The 25632-nt window shown below is 41.7% G+C and overlaps 1 protein-coding gene across 5 annotated transcripts in view; it reads left to right on the top strand.

Annotated features, from left to right (window-relative positions):
* The window catches only part of Nckx30C (solute carrier family 24 member Nckx30C), a 55996-nt gene that overhangs the window by 3041 nt on the left and 27323 nt on the right, over window positions 1–25632 (top strand). The window contains exons 2-3 of one of the 5 annotated variants that reach the window (XM_086912238.1): window positions 5429–5452; window positions 19061–19334. In XM_086912238.1, coding sequence (XP_086768364.1) covers window positions 5429–5452; window positions 19061–19334 — 298 coding nt within the window. Of the gene's footprint in view, window positions 1–5428; window positions 5453–19057; window positions 19335–25632 lie in introns of all 5 variants that reach the window. The other 4 variants (XM_086912239.1, XM_086912237.1, XM_086912241.1 and 1 more) reach the window with 4 other exon arrangements.

Raw genomic sequence — 25632 nt, 5'->3', positions numbered from 1 at the left:
CGAGGGATCGTGTGTTAAAATTTGTTTGTCACGCGGGAAGATGGATCGTGTGTGCGCGTGGAGACTGTCACAACGTTAATTGCGTTAATAAAGATCGTGGCCGATAAAAAGAAAAAAAAAAAAAAGAAAAAAAAAAGCAAATCTACTACGACCAACATAACGCGTACGCGAAAACGAACGCGATTCCCTGTCGTGAGATATAATCGTAAATTCTCTCGACTCGTTTTTCTTTTTTTTTTAAAAGCCAGTCACGATTTCACGGGGAAATTATATCACCAAGTATCTTCGAGCGTGATCGTCTCACGACCAATTATTCCAAGTCTCGTCTTTGTCGCGTTGAAATACCGCTCGTATCGCGTGTTTATCCTCTCTTGTTGGCTCGTTTAATAATCGCGAAATAGTAAAACGCCACTGTCACTCAAACGCGATATCGAGGGGGTTCGAAATATAATTCCCTTATTGACACTGATTAGAGATTACTGAAAATTACGGAGGGCCGACACGATAATGACTGCGTAATTGTATGGGGAGATAAAGCTGCCGATTGGAATTCGTGCGGTCCATCGCCAACGGTTTGGATTTAATTTTCTTATGGAAATTTTCACGCGTCTCTTATGGTATCCGCACTCTTGGAAAATTTCATATAAATTCATTATTTGTTCGGGATCGTCGTAGCGAAACGTGATTACGATCGATACGATTACGATCGAACGAAGAAACGAGAAATGAAGGAACCGATGTTCGAACCGATCATCAAAGATTAAATGACTAATCGATTAATACACGAATGGTCGAGTATTGTTGCGAAGAAGATAGAAGTGTCGCGAAGAGTTAAAAATTGCCATCGCCGCGAAAAACGATTGGACAAACGACGATAAAGATTCGATAAGACCGTAAAAAAAAGAGGAGGGTGTTCGCCCCGATTCGTCCCTTTTCTCGTCATCTTTTTCCCCGCTTTATGTGCTATTTCCATCTTTATCCGATAGTTGGTGAAAATCTTGGTTCTCGGGCAAGTTACGGCATTGCAGTGTGCAGAGGAGGCCCTCCACCCATCGTCGAATCGATTCGACAGAGGCCCTTCCACGCTTAACCTCGCCACGACGATATAACAACCACCGACGGCCGAGCTCGTGTGCTCGTGACGCTCTCTCTACTCTTCCTCCACTCTTCACGTTATATAAAACGTATACGTACGTATACGCTGATGAAACGCACGCTCGAGTTGCCGGCAAATCTGCCTGACAAAATCCGATAGGACCCTTACGGACCTAAAGTGTTTCGAGAGAGTAACCGGTAAACGGGGGTCGATGCTAATAATATAATTAATCGTCGGTCTCGCCTCTCGTTGCCCGGGGTGACAATGTTTTATTTCTTGGAAACACGCGAATCCACGCGACCGTTTAAACAAACCGTTCGTCGATAGTATCTCGAGGTTTTTAACGCGTGATGCTTTTCAATTTATCAAGATCGTTCGATCGTAAGAAAAATTTGCTCGAATCTCGACGAACGACGAATCGCGGATAGCACGCGCCTCTCTTCGTTTCACGGGACGCGAAACCGTGTTGTTCCGCTTTCGATCCGGGGTTCGTGAACGCCCGTGTGGAACGAACGAACACGAGTTGAAGAGGGTTCTCGAGACACGAGGTGTCGACGCGTAGCTGCGTGTACCTTGTCGAGGATCGAGTCGGGATCCTTGAAAAGGGACAAAGATTTCAGTAATATGGAAATCCGGGAAAAGCGGTTTCGCTTGGATTTGCTCGCGATATTGTGGACGATGATTCGTGGACACGATTAGTCGATTGTATCTCGTGTGTCCACGAGGTAACGTTTCGAGAAATGACAGATGAAATTTTGACAAGGAAAAAAGAATATCTTCAAACGTTATCGAACGTTTTCGAAGTTTTTTTTTTCTTTTTTTTTTTCCTACGAAGAGGAATTGGAGAGGAAGTAAAAAAAAAAAAAAAAAAAAGTTTCGGCCGATAATACGGAATCGTAGTAAGGTTTCAAAGTGTACGGAAGATGTATCTGGATACTTTTAGAAAATTGTGATTGTCTCGGACAAAGAAAGATAATTTTTCTCGAGATAAATGAGTCTGGGATCAATCACGCGAGCGTGTATAGTTGTGTGCGTTATATCTCGCTACCTTTCATCTCTCGTTCGTTCGTTTCGTCTACGCTACACATCGGTATCGTTCGTTTTCCCTTGGCTTAATTTTTCTTTCCCATTAACGCGAACGTGTCCATCGAGCAACCGGGTTTTCCTACCGAAGAAAAAAAAGTTCCGTATAAAGAAATCCCTCTTTGACACGAGGGATTAACGTTTACGATCGTGATATATATGTATATACACATACGATTCTTTATCCACAACAGCTAAAACTTTCATTTATTCTCCAATTAGGGAATTTCGGTCGGAATTAAGCGTAACTTTTGATTAGATTTTACTTTCGCAAAGTAATGCCCTAGAAATTATGGTTTGTCTTGCTCTTCACGATGTACAATTACGATAATTACAATAATCAACATAATTGTGTAATTGTGTAATAAAGAGAAACAATCTGATTTTTAGCGATCGTTCGCTGCCTCTTTCGAAATAAATAATATTCGATGTTCAAAGAAGAAAGAAGATTCGAAGATCGTTGTATCGGAACGCGATTATTCCGTTAGATTGTTATTCGGACAATTAGATTGCCAGAAACAAGGAAAAGGAGGAAAAAATTGTTTCGACTCATCGTCGCTTGTTTTTTCTTTGGGATTAAAAAAAAAAAAAAGTATTTTCGTCTGTTAATGCGCGGCCGAGATTCTTTTGTTGAAATATCGATTCGCGGGTGGAAATTCGTCCCGTTACCTTGACCAATGACATTTCCTCGCTTTCCAAAAACGAGAATGTATTTTTCAGTTTCCCGTTCCATTCTCCATTTGGGGAAACGATCTCCGCGCGAATAAGCGCACAACAATAGATCAATACCATCTTTGCGATAATTGACCCTGAATGTGCTAGCCGAATTCTCGCGTTTCTATAAAAAGGAAACGAAGAAAAAGGAAAGGAGAAGAGTGGGGTAGGGAGGAGAAGGAGGAGGTTGAGAAGAGGAGACTGAGCAGAAAAGAAAAATATTCGTGCACATTCGCCTCTCTTTCTTCACCGGGAAAAGTAAATCGTCGGTTCTAGTTTTAGACTTCTCTTCGATTTGATTTTCGATAAAACGTCAAAGGTCGCGCGATGCGAATAAAAATTGCGATGGCCGCGACGAAATCGTATTCTCGTATCGTGCGACCGGATCGAGCGGATAAAATTCGTGAATCGAGCAAAGATCGTCGATTTACTTTTTGATTTATTACGCTCGAAATTATTACGATATTAGACGAGAAACTTGCGACCCGTTGCATCGATTGTGGAACGAGGAAGAAAATCCAGGTCAACTTTCCGGCTATTAGTCTGTCTGAGCTTTGTTGAAAAAAGAATCATCGGGAATTAATATATCTTTTGATAATTCGATTGTCCGTGGAATCTTAGCCACTCGAAGTCGTCATTTGGGAATCCGAGTCGAACAGACGTTTTCAACGGCGAGAATGGTATTTCGTTCGATCTCGATACGCGCGCGTACATCGCTATACTCTGCTTGTACTCAACTCTGGTTGGAATAATAGGAACGCGTGGACGGGAATGCTCGTGTAACTTTTCCTAATTAAATTTCGTGCATCGTCATAGTTAGGACCGATTTCGTCTGGGATACGTACGTGGGATACACTCGCGAAAGAAAGTTAGACGCGCATGATCGAGAATAGTTGGTTTCGTTAGGCTTTTGTCGCTGTAACTCGGACGTAACTAAAACTTTGACTTTGCGCAAAAAATGATCGCCTCTGATGGTACGTCACGTACTCCGCAAATGGTATGCGCTCTAGATTTCTTTATGAGTCTCGTCTCGTCTCTTCCGCGAGGAAACACGCAATTAAGGAATTCTTCCGTACCCTCCCCGTCCAGGAACGGAGAAGAAGCACGAAAACTTTGCGAGCGGGAAAACTTGTGCTCCAGGCGGAATCTTCTCGCCTCTATGAATGTAATCTATTCGTTACGGTCGAAACATTTAACCGTATCTGAAATTTATCGTGTATTTTTTCTTTTTCTTTTTTTTTTTTTTTTGTTTTGTTTTGTTTTCCTTCGATATTTCGTTTTTTCGTTGGACTCGATTCTTCTCGAGAATCGTATCGCTTTGAAATAATTTATTTTTTTTACGAATTTAGTTATTTCGTTTCGAAATTTATTATAGATTTCGTGCAGTCGTCGTCGAGAATTTTTTTCCAAACTCCGTATCGATCCGTATCCATCGTGACGATATTTTTCTCCCGAATCATTCTTTAAAGCATATTTCTCTTCCTCCCCTAGATACCTCGATTTTTGTATCTGCCCTTTCTCATCCGTCCCATTCGCTTGATTATGATTATTTAACGTGACTAAATAAACAATAAATACAGATAGATAAAACGTTTTCCCTTCGTCTCGAAGAAACGTGTGGAATTGTACACGATCAAGTTGCTCATTCCTAGACTACCTACAAGCTCAAACAAATTCGAGCAATTTCAAATTCTCGTGTATTCGCGATTCAAAGGAGAAAGTTCATTGCCTCGATTAATGGGGAATTTCGACGAATTTTTCCAACGATGGCAAAGTCAGAACTCAGCCGTGCGAGATAGGTCGTTAGAACGATGCGAAACATGCTGCCACGCAAACACGCCAACGAAAATGAGAATCGTGACACGCGGGTGATTCGCTTTAATTAATCCTTGCCGACTTTCGAAAACGAAATTCAGCATCAAAATTATCGTATCGATCCGCGTCAAACATCTCAGAAACACCAATCATCGTGCCTCATAATTATTAACAGAATCAAGCACTTGTTGTCGTTCGCGACGAGAGCCTCTCCCCTGCTTTTCCTCTGCAAGCTTGCGAGATGTCGCGAACAAGAGAGAGAAAAAAAAAAAAATGAAACAAACTGCATTCGGGAAACGAGATGCCGTCGTATCGATCGAAGGTCGCAATTATTTGCACGATTGTAGTAAGTAAGTTTCAAGGATTTCGCTTCTTTTTCCCCGCTCTTTTCTTATTTTTCTTTTTCCCCGCTTCTCTTCTTCTTCTTCTTTTTTCCTCTTCTTTCACATCTCTCTTCTTCTCGTCTCTTTCTAATTTTTCCATCGCTACTTCTTTCCCACCATTTCTTTTTGTTCGCTAATCGAGCCACACGCGACCTTCGACTGGGTTTACGACTGGCCGTAATCTCTCTGTGCACAACTCGATGTGAACCCCGCTTTCGCGAGCACTGCATTTCTCGTGTGACTGTGCGCCGCTTGCGATTATCACGAATCATCGAACAATACTACAATTACTCGATTGTCGTTACTGTGATTGTAACTGGGTGTTTCTTGCTTGCAGCACCAGAGCGCCGCCCAGGCATTGGTGAGTCGCATGTCTCTATCTCTTTTTTTTCTATCTCTCTATCTATCTATGTATTTATCTATCTATCTATCTATCTATCTATATTTATCTATGTATCTTTATATTTTCTCTATGCGTACGTATATCTCGTTTCACGATGATTGACAAAACTTTTGTATACACGATCGCCGCGTTGCTAAACTTTACGCGTTGTACGCGATATACGATTTTGTTGTAATTTGATTCGCGGAAAGGAAACGCAGCGGAAAGAAACGGGAGTATCTTCGTTGCGAAAGTTTAGCAATCGAGGCGTTTCTACGCGATGCATGATTCTGTGTCCTCGTCGTACTTTGCCACGTCATATGCCTTTGATCGATGTATTTATTCATAACAAAGCATCAAACTGAACCGGACGTTCCAAAAGTCGCGCAATCGTTCTCGATTCTCTCCGAGGTGGGTGTCGCAGAGGGTCGTGTTGCGCGACTTTCGGAGCGGAAATTTGACGTATAATCGAATGATACCAACGATTCGAGGGGATGGGATCGGTTTGTTAAAAATTAACGAGGTTTTAACGAGAGCAACGATGGAAAAAAAGAGGGGGGGGAAAAAAAAAAGAAAAGGATATTGGTGGAATGGATTCATACGTACGAGGCAGGGAGAGAGAGAAAGAGAGAGAGAGAGAGAGGGAGAGAAGGAGGCTGTTCACCCTCGCGAGATTTTGATGCACGGCCTCATTGTCACCTTCTTCGAATTGAGCCGCTGCAGTTCTGATCTATCTCCCTTTCATCAAGCCTCCTCGATCGGTTCGGGATGCACCGATGCAGTCAGGTCCGCTCCGCGCACGAGAAGTGGCAGCTATGACAAAAAAGAATCGTTTATCCATGCCCTCAACCCCGTTTCCGTATAATAGATACGTAGACACGTACACACGTACGTGTGCACACGGACACACATACACACACACACGAGGGACAGCATCCATCACGTATGTACACGATAAGACGATGACGCGTGGGGGACAAGAAGGAAAAGGGATGAATAAAGAAAAGAGAGAGAAAGAGAGAAAGAAGAAGGGGAAGGAGACGGGGAAGAAAAATTGATTCGATCGGAAAAGTTGAAAGTTGCACGCGATTTCTGTTCTTTCGACAACAACATCCATAATCGTAATAACAACCGTAATAAATCCCGGTAAGTACGTTCGATTCGAAATTACTTTGGATTGATAATAGAAGATAGTAGTTGGTAGCGAAAAGAATGTTGTCGGGGTGTTAACCGATCGAGACGCTTCGTTCGCTTGTTATTTGTTCGTTTCGACGGTGATGGGTAATTCCGTAAATTGTTATCCTCGTGCGACATAAAATAAATCGGATCGACTTAGAATTTAGGGCTCGATCGAAGGATACAATAATTTATGCGTTTGTCCACGTAACCACGTCAACGGTTTCTCGTTGATTAGATTTCGAGATGGAAAATAGGAATCGTGCCTCTGAAAGTCTGATGGCGAATCCGATTGAATTAATCAGTATCGAACGCTCGTGTTTTCTATCCTTGCGCGCCCCTCCCTCGTCGCTTTTGCAATTCTATCACCATGATAAACAATGTTTTGAGGAAATGTCAATGATTCACGAGGTTAACCGAGTCCTCCGCGAGTAGTAAACCAGATTACTTTCCCGAACGTTCAATCGTCTATGCTTGGAATCGATAAGGTTTTTCACGGAAAGGTGGTGTGCCGGTATTCCTCGAAAAATCGATGCCCGGGCCCACGATCGACCTAGTTTTCGACCATCGGGGAGATAAATCAACCCTCGACTCTCGAAGCTTGCTCGAAGAAAGGGAACTACTCCGATAAGATTTGGGAGAATTCAACCGAGACTGTTGTCCTTTATCGCATATTCTATATGAGAAAAGTTGGGCCGAGTGATTTTCTATGGGCAAGGCAAACTGGGTCGGAAATAAAAGTTGTGTAATTGCGGCTCTATCGGTTTACGATGGTCGATTTTTGTCGAGACACGGTTACCAGAGAAGAAAGAGAAAGAAAGGGAGAAGATATAATTTCGCGAAGCAAAACAGTCCCGAGGGTGAATAAAATTATTTCGATAATGTAACCGGAATCTCGATTACCTCTCTCGAATCTGAATAACGCTCGATATTTCGTCTTCGTAAACTTTGTTATGATGGCTGGGCAAGACATCCTGTCGAAACGGAAATCGTAATCGGATTCAATGTCGAAACATCCTTTGACTTTTTTCTAACTGTTCTTTTCTTCAGATATCTGGAGTCGAACGAGTCGAACGAACGATCGCGGAAAAAAGTTACAAGATCCGATTTCTTTTTCTCATTCTTATCCTTGGCGAGGGAGAGGTCGAGTCGGGGAAAATTTACCAGTCTCTGGAGTTCGATTCACCAGTCCATTTCCACGTCTTTTAATTTCTCCTTGCCTCGCTCGATCGCCTCTTCTCTTAACTTGCCCCGTTTCATTCCGACTTTTTATCCGAATAGTATCGATTTTTTTTTTTTTTACCCTTCTTCTTCGCAATTAGTTGTGTTTTAATTCCAACTAATTGTCGCAGAGTCCGTGATATGGTAATTAGAAGCGGTGAATCAATATTAAGTAATATCAATCGACAAATGCTATCGATCCAATGCTACGATCTTGCGATTCCTCTGAAATTGTTGTAAATAAAAAAATTACCGATGGTAATTGTAAGAAAGATGATTTCTTTTTTAGATTCCCGAAAACAATATTATCGATAACGGATAGGAAGATTGATCGATGAAATTGCAAAAGATGTGGCTAAGCCGAATTGCATCGCGACTAGAATTTCAATGTTAACGAGGATTTAATCCGCATTAACGTCCACGAATTGTGTTTTCCGTTACGGTTAAATATTATTTATAATATCCTACCGGTTGCCGACCGTGATATTTATTGCTTCGTAAACGGATGCGACCGCTGTCCGTTCATTCTGGCGCAGAAGTTGTCAATTATAGACCGCAATATTATCCAACGTACGGGTAAAAGTTTCGATTGGACGCTCCACTTTTACTCTTTGTGTTTGCGATTTGCTTGGGGAGCCAATAAAAACCGCAATCCGCTCGATAACTATTTTTATTGTTGCTCGTTCCACGGATGTGCTAGTTGCTCGTTTTCAAAAACCACGTATCTCGATAAAAGAATAATTGCAAAATAGCGAAACGTGCGGTATGTTATACGGCAAAATCATATATATATATATATATATATATATATTGACCAACAATATCGATCGATAAAACTTTCGATTGTAACGAACAATGGCCTAATTCACTCTAATAGAGAATCTCTCAAAGTGTTCCATTAAGGTTAGTTTAAGAAATGCGAGTGATTTTTTTTCCTTTGTCGAAAATTGTAAATAAATATCTTTTCAATTACGTACGCGTGAACATACAGAAACGTTGACTGACATATTTGTGAGAAATCTTTGGTGGATCGATTTTAGGGATTAAAACAAACGCAAAAGTTTACATGCAAAGTCGATTAAGATTTATTAAGTTAAGTTATGAACAATTTATTAAGTTCGAGGAAACAAGATATAGCAAGTTAAAGCAACGTGAATGGGAGGTCCTCGACTTGTAAAGTTGTAACAAAAAGCCACTAGCCTAGTTACTGATATAAAAGCAAGATTTTGATATTATAATAATATATGGAATAAGGAGCGAGGAAAGATTTTAAAGATCGCGCAAACGTGTCTAGGTTAGGAAACGGTCATGGAAAGATGACGACAGTGAATCGAAGCCAGTTGTAAGCCGACCCAATCATTTATTTACGAATATTCCAGCAACCCTCGGTCTAAGTGCATGCAAGCCCGGATGCACGTTAGGTAATGCACACATTCTCCATTCGATGCTTTGATATTAGCTGTTCCATTCATGCCACGGGAGTGGCTTTTCGATTCATTCCCATCCACTGGGCCTGCCTTGGTCCTCCCTGCTTTGTGCAATTTAAATTATAAATTAATATAAACGTCGATGCGACAATGGTCGAGTAACAAAGTATCACGATTGACGTATACGAATTATACTGAAATAAGATTTCTTTAAATTTTTGCTAATCCTCGAAATTAACGATAAGACAGAATTTAATTGCGATATTATTGTCCTATTATTGAATTAAGAACGACATTTCGTACGACAATATCAACCTTGATCTAATATCTTTCTTGATGGAAATAATATCCCTGTAATATCTCTCAATATATACAAATTATTTGTACATATCCTTTCGAGCTACGATCTTTTTCATTGTTCACTTTAACGATCCCGAAATAATTACAAACTTTTTCATTCGCGTCCTAATTGATTCCCCCTCCGGTTTGAGTAGCTCGTTGAATGTAACAGCTTACTTTTGCGTTGTTTGACCTACTTGCCATCCACGATGAAATATTTTAACCCCGGGTGCTCGTTCAATTACGTCAAACCGGTCTTCGAAACAAAAGATTCGGAAGACGGCCGAGAATTTCCCTCGTGTCGAGACACACGCCTGTCATACACGCTCGTATGACAATCTCTTTTATTTTTAATCCGGCATCGGTAATTTCAAGTTTATCCATTGTTGGAGCGCGTTACTCCCCGCGCTCGATGATCCTATCGGTTCTTCGAAGGTCTCGTTATCAAAATTCTCGATCAAGGACTTGTCTCCTTTGTGCAGATTCCATCGATCGTTCAACGATACGAATAGCGTGGTAAACACGGAAAGTCGAAAGATAGAGGGGGGCTTAATCTGGCGAAAGGCTCGTCGATGAATCTTTCTCGAACGGGTCGATCGATAACGTTTGCCAACAATTTGGAAGAAAATTCTCTCAAACTTGACGCGAGTGATACGCGAGACCGCGAGATTGGCCCGGCAAAGGTGTACAGGTGCTTGCTTCTGGTAAATATCTGGGAGCAAGAACGGGGCTCGTTTATTTACAGGGTGAATTATTGTTTTCGCGTCCAGTTGGTGGAGTCGGTGGCGCGCAGGGTAGAAAAGTTTGTTTGCTCGAAACATCGTCGACAACCTTGACGAGTCGGCGCGAAAGATGTCTGTGACAATCGAGTGGCCGGGGTATTGTTTAAATGTGACGAAGAAGCGAGTTCAAATGAATCCCCGGCCTCACTTGGCCTACTCGCTGCATTTGCCTCAACAGTGCACTCTTGAAATATTGCCAGCTGCGATAAACGCCTACGCTCTCGTTCAATGCGACTCTGTTTCGAACGGACGTGTTACACGTGAAAAGGGGGCAAAGTAGAAAAGAAGAAAAAGGAAAGAAGGGAAAAAGAAGTAGGAATAGTGAGGAAGAAGGAAGAGAAGAAGTGGAAGAAAAAAAAAAACGTATCGTACGCGGGATGCGACCAGAATGGCAGCTCGAACGTTTGCCGTTGATCACAGATATGTCCATCTGTGCTCGAACGTGCCGTTTGTTTTCGCGTCCAATGGACGTATCGACAGTGCAACGCGCGCGCGTCAAATTTTTGCTCGCGTTCTCTGCTTTTCGTTTCCATTCCTTTCCTTCCAAGGAATCCAAGATCCTCCTGGTATTGGAATTCGTGGAAGGAAATTTTGATTAAAGAGAGGATAGCAATTATCGGCGGATAGCATCATCGAAAATTCTCTTATTTACCGATTCCTCGTTGTTTTCTCTCTCTTCCACTTGATCTATAATTAATTATAACGCTGTTATCGATAACAGGCTATTAACCATCGCTTCGTCTTAAGTTCGAGTCGATGTTCGCACAGACTTTCTTTTTATTTCTCCTCGTTTCTTCGCACCCTTTCAGAGCACTTTCCTCTTCCGTATAATCGTATCTATCGAACGATTAAATCGCCATTACGTAATTACATAAATCAACGAGATATCGTCTCTCAACCAAGATGTATCGCTTCCCTAATTGTTCCTCGTTTCACACAGCTTCGTTCTTCGTCTCCTTCTCGTCGAATTGGTACGGAGATTCGTACACGATCGCGCGCGAATCTACGTAGCTGTCGTTAATTGCAGAGGCGAGATCTCGTTCCGACTTATTTGTTTCCCTTCTCCGTTATTCTTCTCTTCCTGCTCGAGTTTCTTTTTTTTTTTTTTTTTTCATGTAACTAGGCCAAGGCCAGAACTCGCAGTACCCGACGTTTACAGAACGCACGAGCGAGAATGCGCGCCGGTAACGGATATAGAATGCTTGGAACCGTCGTCGAAATCGACTGAATCTACTGAAACAAATTTACAATCAACGACGACGAATCGAGGTATGCGGGGATATAGGTTAAACTCTGGTGAGATGAAAATTTAGCGTGGCCAATAATACGTAAAGAGGCGGCGAGTATTGGCGCTACGAAAGTAGCGATTCGACGTTAAGAGGAAAACGAGCCCGTTTATATTGGTCGTCGGATTTATTCCCCGGATTGTTAACGATCTCGCGCCGTGCGAGAAATTCGCGGAGTAGATAGCGCTGTTCGATTAGAAAGTTTAGAATTGTTTCTCACGTTGGTATAAATTCAATTGTTCCGAATTGCTCGCGGCAATTGGCATCGACTGTCGAACTGAATCAACCACGCGAATCGATGATCGATATCGTTGGAAACAATAACCAAAAACGAACAATCCTTTCCAATCCTTGATGGTTAAATTAAACGTTAGCCCGTTATCGATTGAAACGCCGTGAACTTCCGAAAGGTCGTGCTCCTTTTCTTTTCCTTTTCTTTCGTGAAATCAAAATATAACGGCGCTATTCGCGTCCTCGACTCGACTTGGAATCTTCGAAACTGTCTGTCCTCCCTCGATCAAATTCGTCGTCAATTGCTCATCAACGGAACGAATTCGTAACGAAAGAACGAGAGAACTCGTTTACGATGTTAACCCGCGCGTTAACACGGAGAAATTCCAAAGGAAACCATACCCGTACGTAGATATAGGAGTGCAACGATCGTGCTAACTCGTATAAATTTGTCAGCCGCTCAACTAAGCAGCTTACCTCTCGTGCGCGCGACTTAACACGCGATCCTGTAAGCGCGCAACCCGACCGTCAGCCGGTTCGACGTGCATTCGCATGCCACCGATTTGCAATTAACTATTATCAATCGATCGTTTTTCGTTTCGCGTGTCGAGCACGCTCCAACCCGCGGAAAAGGATCCGAATGCCACGCCCATCTCCCCGATCCATGGACCCGAGCCGTTCGTACATTTTTTGGATGAATCATCGTTACACGTTCGCCGAATATTATTCCGCTCTATTTATTATTCTTTCTATTCTTCGATACAATCGCGATCACTGGCATCTGCCATTGTGTACAAGTGCACAGTGGCTCGTTTTGTCTCCCGACACCAACCATCGGTGTCATATTTTATTTGATCGGGGACGCTTTCTCCCCAACGTTCCTCGATATTTTCGCCAACAAATATATTCTACCGATATTTACGAGCGCGAGGAAGAAGAAATTCCTTCACGTTCGAGGAAGAAGCTGGATCTTGGTGGTGGATGTAAGGATTTCAATAAAACGTTACGAGATCGTTTCGCCATTCTCGAGGAAAACCTCTCGATTTCGCGGAATAGAGATACGATTAATAATGAGATAATAATTTCTCTCGTCTTTTTTCTTATTTTTCTTAGAATTTCGGGATATTTCGATAAATATTCAACGTCATAAATCGTCATAAATCGTCAAGACGCAAGATGATCAGTTTTAAATCGCCTCTTAACCAACTCTTAACGAGAGAGAGCGAGAGAAGAGAGAGAATGCAAGTATCGGCACTTCGTATCAGGAGATTTGCCAATTTTTAACGACGATCCCCCGAAGGCTTCGCGCAGATTCGCGATATCAGCCTCTCCGACGAACTCGCGAAATTTCGAACAACGGGCGCAAATATCGCCGCGAGGGCAGACGGATATGGAAATCGAAGGACGAATCTCTGTTGGCACGGATCACGCTAAGAAATTTCCCCTGTCAAAAGCACCGTCGGCTAGTAGCGCGAGTTTCAAGAGCCTGTTTTTCCTCCGACCAACTCTCTGCTCTTGTCGTTTCGTGGAATCGTGGAAACGATCGACTTAATGCGACATCATGAATCAAAGTTGAGAAAAGTTGTGGGTCGTGGCAGGTTGAGAGAGAAAGGGGGGTGGGACGGTTCGTAATCGTGGAATTTTTCAACTTCTCTTTACCACCTTCGCAATCTGTCGATTGTACCGGAGATTATGAAACACTATGTGCAATTGAAGGAACGATACACCCGGTGGAAAGTTTGCAGAGGCATTATGCTTTCAGACGCAACGAAACTCTTGATAAGTCAACAGAACTCTTGGTCGAGAGAGCACTTTTTAAGGAAAAGTGGGCCTCGGTAATAAGCAGAAAAGAAACGAAGTCCGTTTTTCCCTTCGTCTCGTTTCGTCTCGGGGATAAGCAGAAAAGTTGGGACGATTTATTTAAAAAAATTTCGCGATCGTTCTCGTTTTCGAAATCGAATGCATAATTCCTCGACCGCCCCGGCTCATCCACAACCCGTGGTTTATTCAATCGTTTCATTTCCCGGATGAGTTACAATTCATGCCGCGTTGAAACGCGGTGTTTAACCACGTCTCGAAGGAGAAGAGGAGGGATCCCAAGGGTGTTGCGGATTCCGAAACCCGGTGACGTAAATATTTCGGGATGAGATATAGGCGAATCCGTGACAAATGATTCTATCCAGCTTCGGGATCAGCCTCGAAAAGAAAATTTAATATTCCGCGCGGTGCGCGTCCACGAGTAAATTTTGTATTATTGATTTCGACAAACGAGCCCCATCTTTTGGGAGCACAAATAAGCGCGTCGTTAAAACGCGCAACGATAGAAATTGCTGGAATAACGATCAAATCAAGGGTTTTCGAATGAGACGATTCTAATGAAAAATACATTGTACCGGATGGATAACAAATTTACTCCGCGCAGATTTTTATTTTATCGTTTCGTGACGAAGAAAGTTTTAACATTTTTTTTTTATTATTATATTAAAAGGGAAAAGGGAAAATGCAAGAAATGTGGGTAAAAAGTTTTTATTCGTTAAAATAAATCCGATTAACAAGAAAAATTAGTTAAAAATTTGGATTTTATAAAAGTCGCAATTTCGATGAATGACGAAGAATCATTCCTCGGCACTTTTTATTTTCGATTCCGAGGATGATTGTTCGTGTTTAACAAATTATATATATATAATAATTTGAAGGAAAATGAGAATCGAATAAGAAATATTGGAACAGATTTTATATTGTTATATTCTTCTATCGTGTAAGAAATAGAAATTTCTATTTAATACGTAGGATAATATACATATATTCGTCGTGTTCAAATGATGATTTTAGTCGTATGATTTCAACCCAAGTCTCGAATACCCGCATGAAGGGATACAAGCGTGATTCTCGCAGTCCATCTCGTTAATTACAAAGTTCATTACCTCGTCGACGTGATACGACAGACATGAATACGAACACACGGACATGTATGTACAAAGATATATCCCGAGTTGATACTGAGATCTGGCATTCCTAGTTTCGACCTCGTAACTGTCTGCGTTTATCTCCGAATCATCTTTGGTTTAATCGCTGTCAACTCGAATTTCTATCAATCTGCGCGACTCGAATGAAAAACAAGAAATGAAAATAGGAACGCACGATTTATTTCTTGTTCGAAAAATTCGTCCAAAAAAAACGCTCGTCGTTCGTGAAAAAGAGCAAGAAAATTTAGAAAACTTTCATCCATACGAGTGAAAATACACGATACGAATAAGAACAAGAATTATTCTCTATATCGCGTAGCGCTCCATCCCTCTTTCAAAACATAATTTAAAATGGAACTTTTCAATTTCTTTTGCACACGTTCGCGCGACATATCGCGGAAAATTGGGAAGAGAATTCGAAACGGCAGAAACAGATAGACCGTAGACAGAGAGTAGACCGTTGATGAAGTTTTCATTTTTCAAGTTTTCATTCGTTCGAAAAATTCAAGCTCTCGTTTCTCGTTAACGAGTTTTTCTAAACCAACACTAAGCGAACCTACCGGCTCGAATAAAATTTATAAGAAGACGTCTCCTCGCGCGCAATCGTTCATTTCGAGAACAACCTTCTCGAATCCCCGGTCTGGGGTTCAAAATCAATCCGTCTCGTCCAATTCAATGTCCATTCATTTCGATCCATCTGATGGCTCGCGCCGATCGAACCGAGGCCTCCCTATAAAAGGGAGGGGAAAAAGGTAGCCGTCGGTCTGGCGCGATAATTTCCTCCGGATAGGGTGGAAACGTAATTGGCAAACACAAGCGAATGCAGTGCTACGTCGCGGAATTACGAGCAATCCAGCTTATGCGTCGGTTACGCCGCATCATTATCTCGTTCTGTGTGGAGTGTGCGCGCTTCGTCTCGTCGCTTCTGTGCAAACTACGCCGCGAGTATGCGCGCGGAAAACAGGATCCTCGACGGATTCGTAAACATTTCGGGCCTGTGTGGCGCGCCACGTAACAGGTAATATTGCAATAAGGGGTTGTTTGGTTTAACCGTGGAGGGCGAGGAACGATGGAGTGAAAGAAAGGGGGAGGAGGAGGAGAGAGAAAGAGAGAGAGAGAGAGAGAATCTTGAGGGAAAATTCGAAACAAGAAGACAAGGGAGTAACAAGGAGGATACATCCCCGTGCATCGAAATTTGCCGGGGAGAAATTTTGCATTCATAGCAATCATAGTTTTTCAACAGTCTCTCCTCCTCATCCCTGTTCTCCCTGTCTCAATTGCCGCTGTTCCGTCCACCTCTGGATATTTTTCACCCGCGCGAAATTACTTTTTACCGCATCAACGTGTCGCGTATTTTCAGCTCGTTTGTTTATTCAATGCCGGCTCTTTCCCTCTCGCTTTCTCTCTCTTCCTCCCTATCTATTTTTATGGAATATATCATCCGCAAATAAAGACGGTTCGTTGAGTCAAGTGATGAAGTAATTTGGTTATTATTCGCTATTAATTAATGCCCCGTTATATTAAATGAGGGGAAAATTGAATGAGAAATTTTTATTTTTCATCAAGCTCGATACAATTATACGGTTCATATAAATATAAATATAAATCGGATAGCGCGAAGAAGAAATTTCGTGTTACGAATTATTGCATAATTGTAATTTGATTGGAAACGGGAATGGATGATTTTTATTTTTTATTTCGACTCGTAGAATTTTACATTTCGCGGAATGGAAAGAATGTTAAAACTATATCTCATTCGTCAAAGTGACGGATTTCACATTTCTTTTTTTTTTTTTTTTTTTTTTTGATTCACCGAAAGTAGAAAAAAATATTTTTGACAAAATTAATATTATATTTTATCGAGATAGATTATGTATGCAACCGGATTGCGAATATTTATGCAAAATTTGACTTGTTTTCGCAATAGAACGGATATTACTATGCATCGTGATATTTGAAGAATCGAGTAAAGAATCTCTATTTAAACTCGATTTCTTTATTCGCGTATATTCTTTATTCGTTACCAAACGAAGAAAATAGAAGATTCTTATTTTTCGTGGAATAACGTCGAATAAAAGAAGAAATTCACCGATGGTATCGAATTGATTATTATTCGCTGTTAAACGATGAAGAAAAGAAGAAGAAACATTGGTACAAACTCGATAGAGAGTATCGCTTCGAGTAACGTTTCTCGAAGTTATAGAGAATAATCGAATGGAATCGAATGGATTATCGTTAATCAACGGTGTTTCACTGATTCGTAACGGATTTATTGTTGGACGGGGGAAGTTAGGCCGTCATTACAACCCTGATTCATCTGCATCTAAACGAACAAAAGGACAGGCTTTATGTATCCGGGCTAGTAGCGATACACACGAGACTCGTGATCCGTGACCAAAGCTGTTGCACGATTATCCGGAAGCGACCTGAAAGTAGGAAGCCCAGGCGTGGGTGTACGTTAACGCTTCATGCATAGTAGATGAGATCATCTTTCTCGCCATTCTTTCTCATCCTTTCCAAGAATCGAGGGAAAAAGATGGAAAAAAAAAAAAAAAGAAAATAAATAAATAATACGTAAGCCATGTGGTACGCTCGACACGATCGCTCAGATATGATTAAAACACGTATGATTAAAAGATAAGCTTCGCATCGCGCATATATTTCCGGCCGAGTAAACAACAATGACACGATTGTGAAAGAATTGTTTTGTTCGACGAAAGAAAAACTGAATCACACAATGGAACTAATTTTTCTCACCTTTTGCTTATTTTTAAATTAAATTAGATGGAAAGAAATGTTGTTAATAATAATAATAATAATAATAATAATAATAATAATAATAATAAGTCACAATTAAGATATTATTATCGATATAATATAATTAATATCATATTAATCAAGAAAATTTCGTTATTTTTGAAAAAGGAAATTTAGGAATGTGGAAAATCGAGTTTTTTTTTTTTGATAAAATGTTTCCTAAATATATTAAACGTATTCGTCGGTTAACATCGATTGAGATTTCCACTAGCTGTAAAAGATCAGCGAGCAGTTATTCCGAGTGTTTTTTCGAGCGTGTAAGAAGGTAGCGTGAGGTAGTTTTAAGCACGCAATCGCTTCGATAACGTGTAATGCCGTGTATGAAGTAAAAATGTAGTTCGGGGTTGCTTGGTGAAGTCATCGATCCCAAAGTCTGGTTGACTGTAGCCATTATCCCGATTCATTCGAGTCGTAAAGAATCGAAGCCACGAGGGTGTTTCGAAGCGTAAGTAGGTAGGTAGGTAGGTAGGTAGGTAGGTAGGTAGGTAGGTAGGTAGGTAGGTAGGTAGGTAGGTAGGTAGGTAGGTAGGTAGGTAGGATACACAGGGCGCGCGGCACTTGATCGATCTTTGAAACGATCCCTAGTCGAATCGAAGGTATTATTGGACAACGATTCTTCTTTTCTCGCACGTGGGTCTCGTAAAAATCTACCACGAGTTAAAGCGAACGGTAACCGAGTGAAGGAAACGAAGATAAATAGCAGCGAAGGAAAGGAAAAGAAGAAGAAAAATAGACGAATAAGTAATTAAAGAAAAGGGAGTACGAAAATAAAGTAGAATAAAAGCTAATCGCAATAAAACGCGAATCGAGGACAACTTGACGAAAAGCTATCTATCTCTTTGCCGATTTCGATTAAATTTGAAAATCTGTCGTTAAGAATAAAAATTATTGCATTTTGAACAACGATCTTTCTTACGTGTAAAAATATTTTTCGCATTGTACGTACATACGTACATTTATTTTCTTGATGGAAACAGAGTCGTCTTACTTCGATGCAAAATTGCTCGTAATTTTAAAAAAAAAACCAATCTCGACGCGAATTTTCACGTTTCAATCACTTCTAATTATAAATTTTATTTCGAAGGTTCATTACGGTATGAACGTATGAAAGAAAAGTTGCTCAAAATATCGTTCTTAACGGCACGTTGTGAAAATTCATCGTAATAGACGAGGAGTTAATAGTTTTTCGACAAGCTCGCTCAAATGAAGAATAAAAAAGAAAACAAAAAAAAAAAAAGCAAAACGTAAAATAAAATAAAATAAAATAAAAAATGTAAGAAACGGATAAAAGGAAGAGATCGATGTTGTATTGAGAGACGAAATGACGTGTGTGTTCCAGCAGCATCCGAACGCGACGAACAGTAGCGAGACGAGCGTGGGTGGCGTGTCGGGTGCATGCGGAAGCAGCGGCATACCGGCGGGTGGAGAGGCCGGGTGCAGCAGCAGAGGTGGCAGCAGCAGTGGTGCCGGTGGCACGGCCGGACAGGGCTGCGAGCAGGGAGCCCACGGTGGCTCCTCGTCTCATTCCAGGGAGAGCCACGCCAAGTTCAGGCACGGCTTGCTACAGCTTATGATCCACACGATCGATCCGCTCCACGACGGTCAGTCCCGCGCCGGTATACCAACTCCACACTCTATCACTCTCGCTTGCCGCTTTGCCTTAGCGCTGACAGCACGCTCTTAGCTCGTAGTCGTTATATTTTACCGTAGTCGTTATATTTTCCTTCCTCTCTTCTCTCTCTCTCTCTCCCTCTCTCTCTCTCTCCTCCCCCTTCCCCCTCCAACCCCCCTCTTTTCTTTGTCTATTTCTTTTTCTTTTAGACGCCCTACGCTCTCGACCGCTCGAATCGTTTTCGCCAAATATTTGTCTATCCACGTTGTAACGATCGATTCACGATTTTTTTTTTTTTTTCTTTTTGCTCTTCCAAACTTTCGATTTAAGATTAACGATACGATTAATTTTTCTGGCACGATGTAATAAAGGCGATGTAATAAACTCATTAGCTCTTTTTGCGGTAATCATATCCGTATCCTGGAAAATCGAGACGAACCGCGAAACTTGGGAAACCTTTATTCGGATAAAGTGCTTTTAAATGTAGAGTCGCGATAAAGCTCGAAGCGAGAACGAGCTCTAGGACACGCCATTCTCTCAGTCTTTTCCCTCCCCCTTCTTTTTATCGATATATAATACAATAGGGAGGTCAACTCTTGACACAGACCGGTGACGTTTTATTTATCGGGGATGATTCCATTCGATCGGGAAATATCTTTTCGGTTATATCGAGAGATATCCGCGTAGTAATTCAAAATAGTGCGTATATAATCGTAAATGTAATAAAGATAGTTGCGTGTCGCGGGACAGTTTCCCGAATTAACTTCGTCAATTAATCGACAACGCGTGGACGAGTATCATCGAGCTGTAGAGAATTTAAAACTCCGATCAAAGATATATTCGAATCCGAAATAAGCAATTGGAAAGACCTTGGACGAGTCGTAACTCGTTTAACCTATATACAGACGCTCGTTCTTTCTCTTCTCAGGCTCGTAACAGCGTCCGCATTTGATATATACAACTTTGAGCCGCGTACGGTTCTTCCTTTACACGCGACTCGTGGTTTTGAACAATTTGGGAAACAAGTCGGAAATACGGGTGATGTAGCACGTAGCATTTGCGTTGTTGCTCGTCTAGCTGTACTTGTTTGTTGCATGACCGATGACTATGTATGTGCAGTTGCGTCGGACCAAGTAATTAAACGTTGCGAGTACTTGACGATAACGAGCTGGAAGTTCAATGTCGTGCACGTTGTTGCCTGGAGCCTGCGTATTCGTTGTATTCGTTGCACGTTTATACCTTGGAAATCAGTGGAACGACTCGAGTTACGGCCGGACATACCCTTTTTTTTTTTTTTCTCCACAGTTTCGAGGCGACACCGCTCGATACATCGAACGAACGTGTGTGTTTCTTCTTTCCACGGTTTAGATTATCGGGTTAGCGGGCAAAAAAAACCTTGAGACAGGAAGCAACTGTGACATCTAGATACGCGACTATTAGTCTATCGACTGGCGATCGGAACGATAGATTAAACGGTAATGCGACGATTCGACGGTAGTAGCCGAGTAAATAAATGAGAGTGCGCGCTCGTTTCTTCTCCGGCCCTCTGTTCTTTTGTATTTATAGAGCGTGGCCTCATCGAGGGGGAGAAAAAAAAAAAATAAAAAATCCAATTCAAGATACTATTTTTCATTACGCCGTGGTTGGAAGGCTTGCGCTGTCAATTGTTGGCGCGGAACGTGCAATAACGAGAGATAAAAGGGTATACGCGTCGTTTCGGATTGTTTTTTCGCGGAAATCGCGTAGAAAAGAGATGGAAAAAACGATCCTTCCACGTTGATAATTACCATTTTAATTCTACGTAGCGCGATCTTGAGTAGACTCGTGGTTTATTCTTTCTGCAGTTTGAATTTGAGAGGTCACGTACAAATATTAGAGATTAGAGAATGGCCGATTGACCTAGAAACTTAGAGGGGGAAACGCGTCCCATTCGAAGGAAAATGTCTCGCACAAACGTTCGCATTTCAAGTCTGACAAAGACAATTTCGTTTTATCGACGTATAAGCCGCGACTCGTGTTCCCGACGTCTCGTGAAACGAACATCGTAAATTCCTTTACAGCGCGAAATTCCGATCGACTGATCAATAAACTCTCTCTTTCTCTTTCCCTCCCCCTCTCTCTCTCTCTCTCTCTCTCTCTCTCTCTCTCTCTGTTTGCCCTCGTGGAAAGCGGTAATCGTTATACACCGCGTGATGGAGGACGGATCGCGTGCATTTTCGGCCGCGAGCCAGTCGATGAAATTTGTACAAGTGTCTGGACGAGCGTTTGTTAACCGACCTTCTTGGGGAGGTGCTCGAAGGGTGGCGGAGAAAGATCGCGGTTGGCGTGATCGATAGGAATCTTAATCCAGAAGGTAACCCCGATAATCTCGACGTTGAAATTGATTTTCGGCCCGTGCACGGTACGTGTACCGGAGTCGCTTATATAAATAGGTCAGGTCACGCGCGAATGGAAAGAAAAGGACGATCATCAATTAGACAACTCTTTCACGTGGATCACTCGGATGGCCCCGTTGTAAGTTAAATCGTGTCGCGTGGATGGAACGAATCGTTCCTCCAACAGATCGTTCTAATCAGATTCTGTCTTTCTGTCTTTATTTCTTTCTTTCTTTTTTTCTTTTTTTCTTTCTTTCTTTCTTTCTTTCTTTCTTTCTTTTCTATATTTCCCTGTAACGTGTAATTTTGATATACGATATAAAATAGAGAATCGAGACATCCGTTACTTAAGCGATAATTTTATTCCAAATTCTCGTTTGGAAAACGCTTATATATATATACATATGTGTGTGTGTGTGTGTGTGTGTGTCTTCCCATCCTGCGTTTTCTCCTCTTTTCTTTTTTCCCACCCGTCACGAGAACATGCCCGCGAAAGGACGTCATTAATCTCGATTGCGTGGGAAACGTTCAATATGCAATTTCTATTCGATATTTCACATCTCGTACTTATACGGATGAACGCGAGCCCGTACAAAGAAAGACACCTACACACATATGCATTTTTACCGGTCGATTCATCTAAAAGCAGAAATCTTTTTTTTTTTTTTTTTACCGCGCGAGAAACAGCTTTTCTTGTCCCGAACACTCGCTGATTCAATCCCGTTCTTCCCCTCGATTTTCCTCGATATACATCCGAGTTAGTGAAACAGAAGAGGGGAAAAAGAGGAGCGCAGGGGAACGGGAACGACGACAACGACACCATCGGCCTGTTCGGGCATTCTCTGTGGGAAAAGAGAGGAAAAGCATCGGATGGTTGGTTTCAAATGAATTTGCGGGACGCGTTTTGAGCATGTATCCCTGAGTAGCGGTGAGTGGCGAGTATGTATCGGGACCCTGACCTAGAAAGCGGCGCGTATCGATCGTAACTAGCGAATCCACACTTGGGGCGAGCCTTCCTTTTCCCTTCCTTTAACTCTCAGCCTTTAACGTCATCGAGACATCACCTTGCACTCCGCTAATACTCCAGATAATATTCGATACGGATAACTATTCTTGCGAGAAGAATCCTGAACGTGGAAATGTTCGTTCCTCCACCTCTTGAACGCGAGTGTCCTCCTCTCGCTCGCGGAAATACTTTAAATCTCCCTCTTTGAACTCGCGCACCGGTCATTCGTAAACGCGAGCGGTGATTTCGTTGAATGATCGTCGAAATACACGAATCGGATACGCCGTGTACGTATCGTTTCGTCGAGTTTCTTTCTCGAGTGTCCTCGACCGATAGGTTTTCCTTTTCAAAAAATGACAATTTTTTTTTTTTTTTTTTTCCTAATGATTTGAAAGGTTGCAAACACAACAGAAGAATAGACAGATCGATGTTTTTCTTTTTTTTTTTCTTGTTGCATTACTTTTGCAATTGTTCCAATATAAACGAGAAGAAGAAAAATCTTCGTTAAATATAAAACTATGCAAAGTATATATTCGAAAGTCGAAGCGATTGTAGATGAAAATCTATAGGTGTTTAAGATTAATATAAACGTTGAGTATGTGTACTTAACTCTTTAAAATTCACTTTTCACTTTTTCGTTATCTAAAATTGTAAAGTGATAATATCTTATTTAATTTCGATAAAAAGAGAATGAAATTAACGGAATGGAATCGAATTTTTCCACATTTTCGAGACAAAGATTGCATCGATTGAAACATTGGGACTTAAAAAGTGTAGAACTAATTGCATTCGAGTGGTTGAAAGTAGCATTCCCTGTACGTCATCCCTCGTTACGATGCTTTTCATTAAAATCGACGTCCAAATTAAACACGTTATTTATAATATACGTGACGCGTCACGTTCGTTTTTTTAATAACTTGCGAAGATAGGCGGATGAGCGGAATCGTGGTGGAAGGCCAATCGAAATCCCTTGTGACGTGTCTATATAGGTAAGAAAGAAAGAGAGAGATAGCCATTTTATCGAAAATCCTCTCTTCTCGTTCCCTTAGTTACAGTCACGATTACTCAGCTCCGTGGGGAATGATATTAACAAATTGGGCCGCGTTGCGCTTTAATTCCTTGTCTTTGCTTTCGAACTCGTCTCTCGTGGCTAACGTCTCCTCATACTTTGGCTTAATTCCCATTTCGAGCTTCCAGTTTATATTCTTCGTTCTATTTACGGAAAAACGGTCCTCGAGTGTCCCAAATGTCAGTCCACGTCCTCGATTTTCCTGCTCACGTTCTCCTCTTCCCTGTTAAAAAAAGGAAGCCGAAAATAGGCGAAAGAATTACGACGAATGTAACGAAGATATCTTAGCGAATTCGATACGAATTCGAGCAGAGATATCGAGCTTGGCGACCTTCGTGGCGGGTTGTCGAGGCAACTACCAGTCATCAATCACAGTCAGCTTTTGCATTACAATTATCCGGTAGCCACGTCTAATCCCTTACATGCAACAACCCTTGCGAGAATCCGACACCGTCGAAAAGGATTTTCCAGCGAAAACGATATCGATCCACGCCTCCTCCAATTCTCCCTTCCGATGTTTTGCTGTGTGCTATTTTTCGGTCGGATATCATGTGTGTTTAATGCACCTCTTGTGCTCGTCTCGTTTGTACGATAAATTTCGGCACTCGGAGTTTTGTATTATAAGAGTTTCGAATAGTTGGACGTACGATATTTTCGAGTTTCTCGTCGAATGAGAATTAAAATTGGATTCCATTGTTGTTTTCTCAGTTTGAACACCGAAGAAAGAGAGAAAATTGGTAATGATACTCGAAGGCTGGGTTTAATTTTCTAGATAATTTGCCGAACGAGGCTGGAGGACAACGGGAACTCGTTATCTCCTGTCGTTGGCAATTCCGGATTTGAAGGAAGATTAGCTCCAGAGACGGAAGGGGGGAGGGGGAGAGGAAGAGGAGAGTTATTGAAATGAATACACGATGACGTCGAAGAACGAGGATCCTCTCTCTTTTGATCAAATTTCACGGTTAACGAACTTAATGATCTATCTCGATTTAAGTACTGGTCCGTCCGCTGTATCGAAGGCAGAAATTTACCTCGGATAGATAACAGAGATACGTTCGAAGATACGTCTCGTCTCGACGCAACTTATTTTTCCTCGGGGTAACTTTCCACTCTCCTTCGTAATTTCTTGTATGCTTCTCTTCCGCTCGATATTACGATTCTTCCACGGTCACGACGAAGGACTGAGTAAAAAAGAAAGAAGGTGTCGAGGTGTGGAATGAAATTCTTCCTCGGATCCTCGGATGAAATTGTCTATTTCCATCTCAACGAGATGAATGAAATTGCGCGCGAAAAATCTTGTTGGTGGATGATCTTCCATACCGCGTTATCCTATCCCTACGTATCCGATGAAGGCAAAAATATTTCTTTTATCAACGAGAAAAAAAAAAAAGAAAACAGTTGCGCGAAGGACGCAAAGTTTTCGATCTATATCTTCGTTCTTAACGATCGCTTCACCCAATGTCCTTTTGCCATTTATTTTATCATATACAGGCCATTTCAATGTGTTTCACGAGCGAAAGCACTTGTTTGCTTTCCAAACGAGCAGCTCGTAGTCGATCAAACGTCTACCCTGTCCTCCTTCGGTTGTGCCCCGAAAGGCGGCAACGAGCCGCGCCAATTCGATTTAATTGTTCTCGAAACCAAACCGTCCGCTAACAAACCTAGGCCGATCGAGCTTTGTAGGTTAATAGGTAGCACTTGGCCCGACCTGCGCCGGATTATTCTACTCGATTTGCCGCGCTTTGCTTTTTTTCTTTTTTTTTTCTCCCTTTTTTTTTTTTTTTTTTTTTTTCCTACGTTCGTTTAAAATTACCATTCCGAATCCAAGAAACGTGAATATTCCCCTTTCCTT

Source organism: Apis florea, unplaced genomic scaffold (genome assembly GCF_048593485.1).
Source record: "Apis florea isolate Af1SG1 unplaced genomic scaffold, ASM4859348v1 contig_3370_pilon, whole genome shotgun sequence".
Classification (NCBI taxonomy): Eukaryota; Metazoa; Arthropoda; class Insecta; order Hymenoptera; family Apidae; genus Apis; species Apis florea.
The sequence above is the reverse complement of the archived record's forward strand: the minus strand, read 5'-3'. Positions and strand labels throughout refer to the sequence as shown.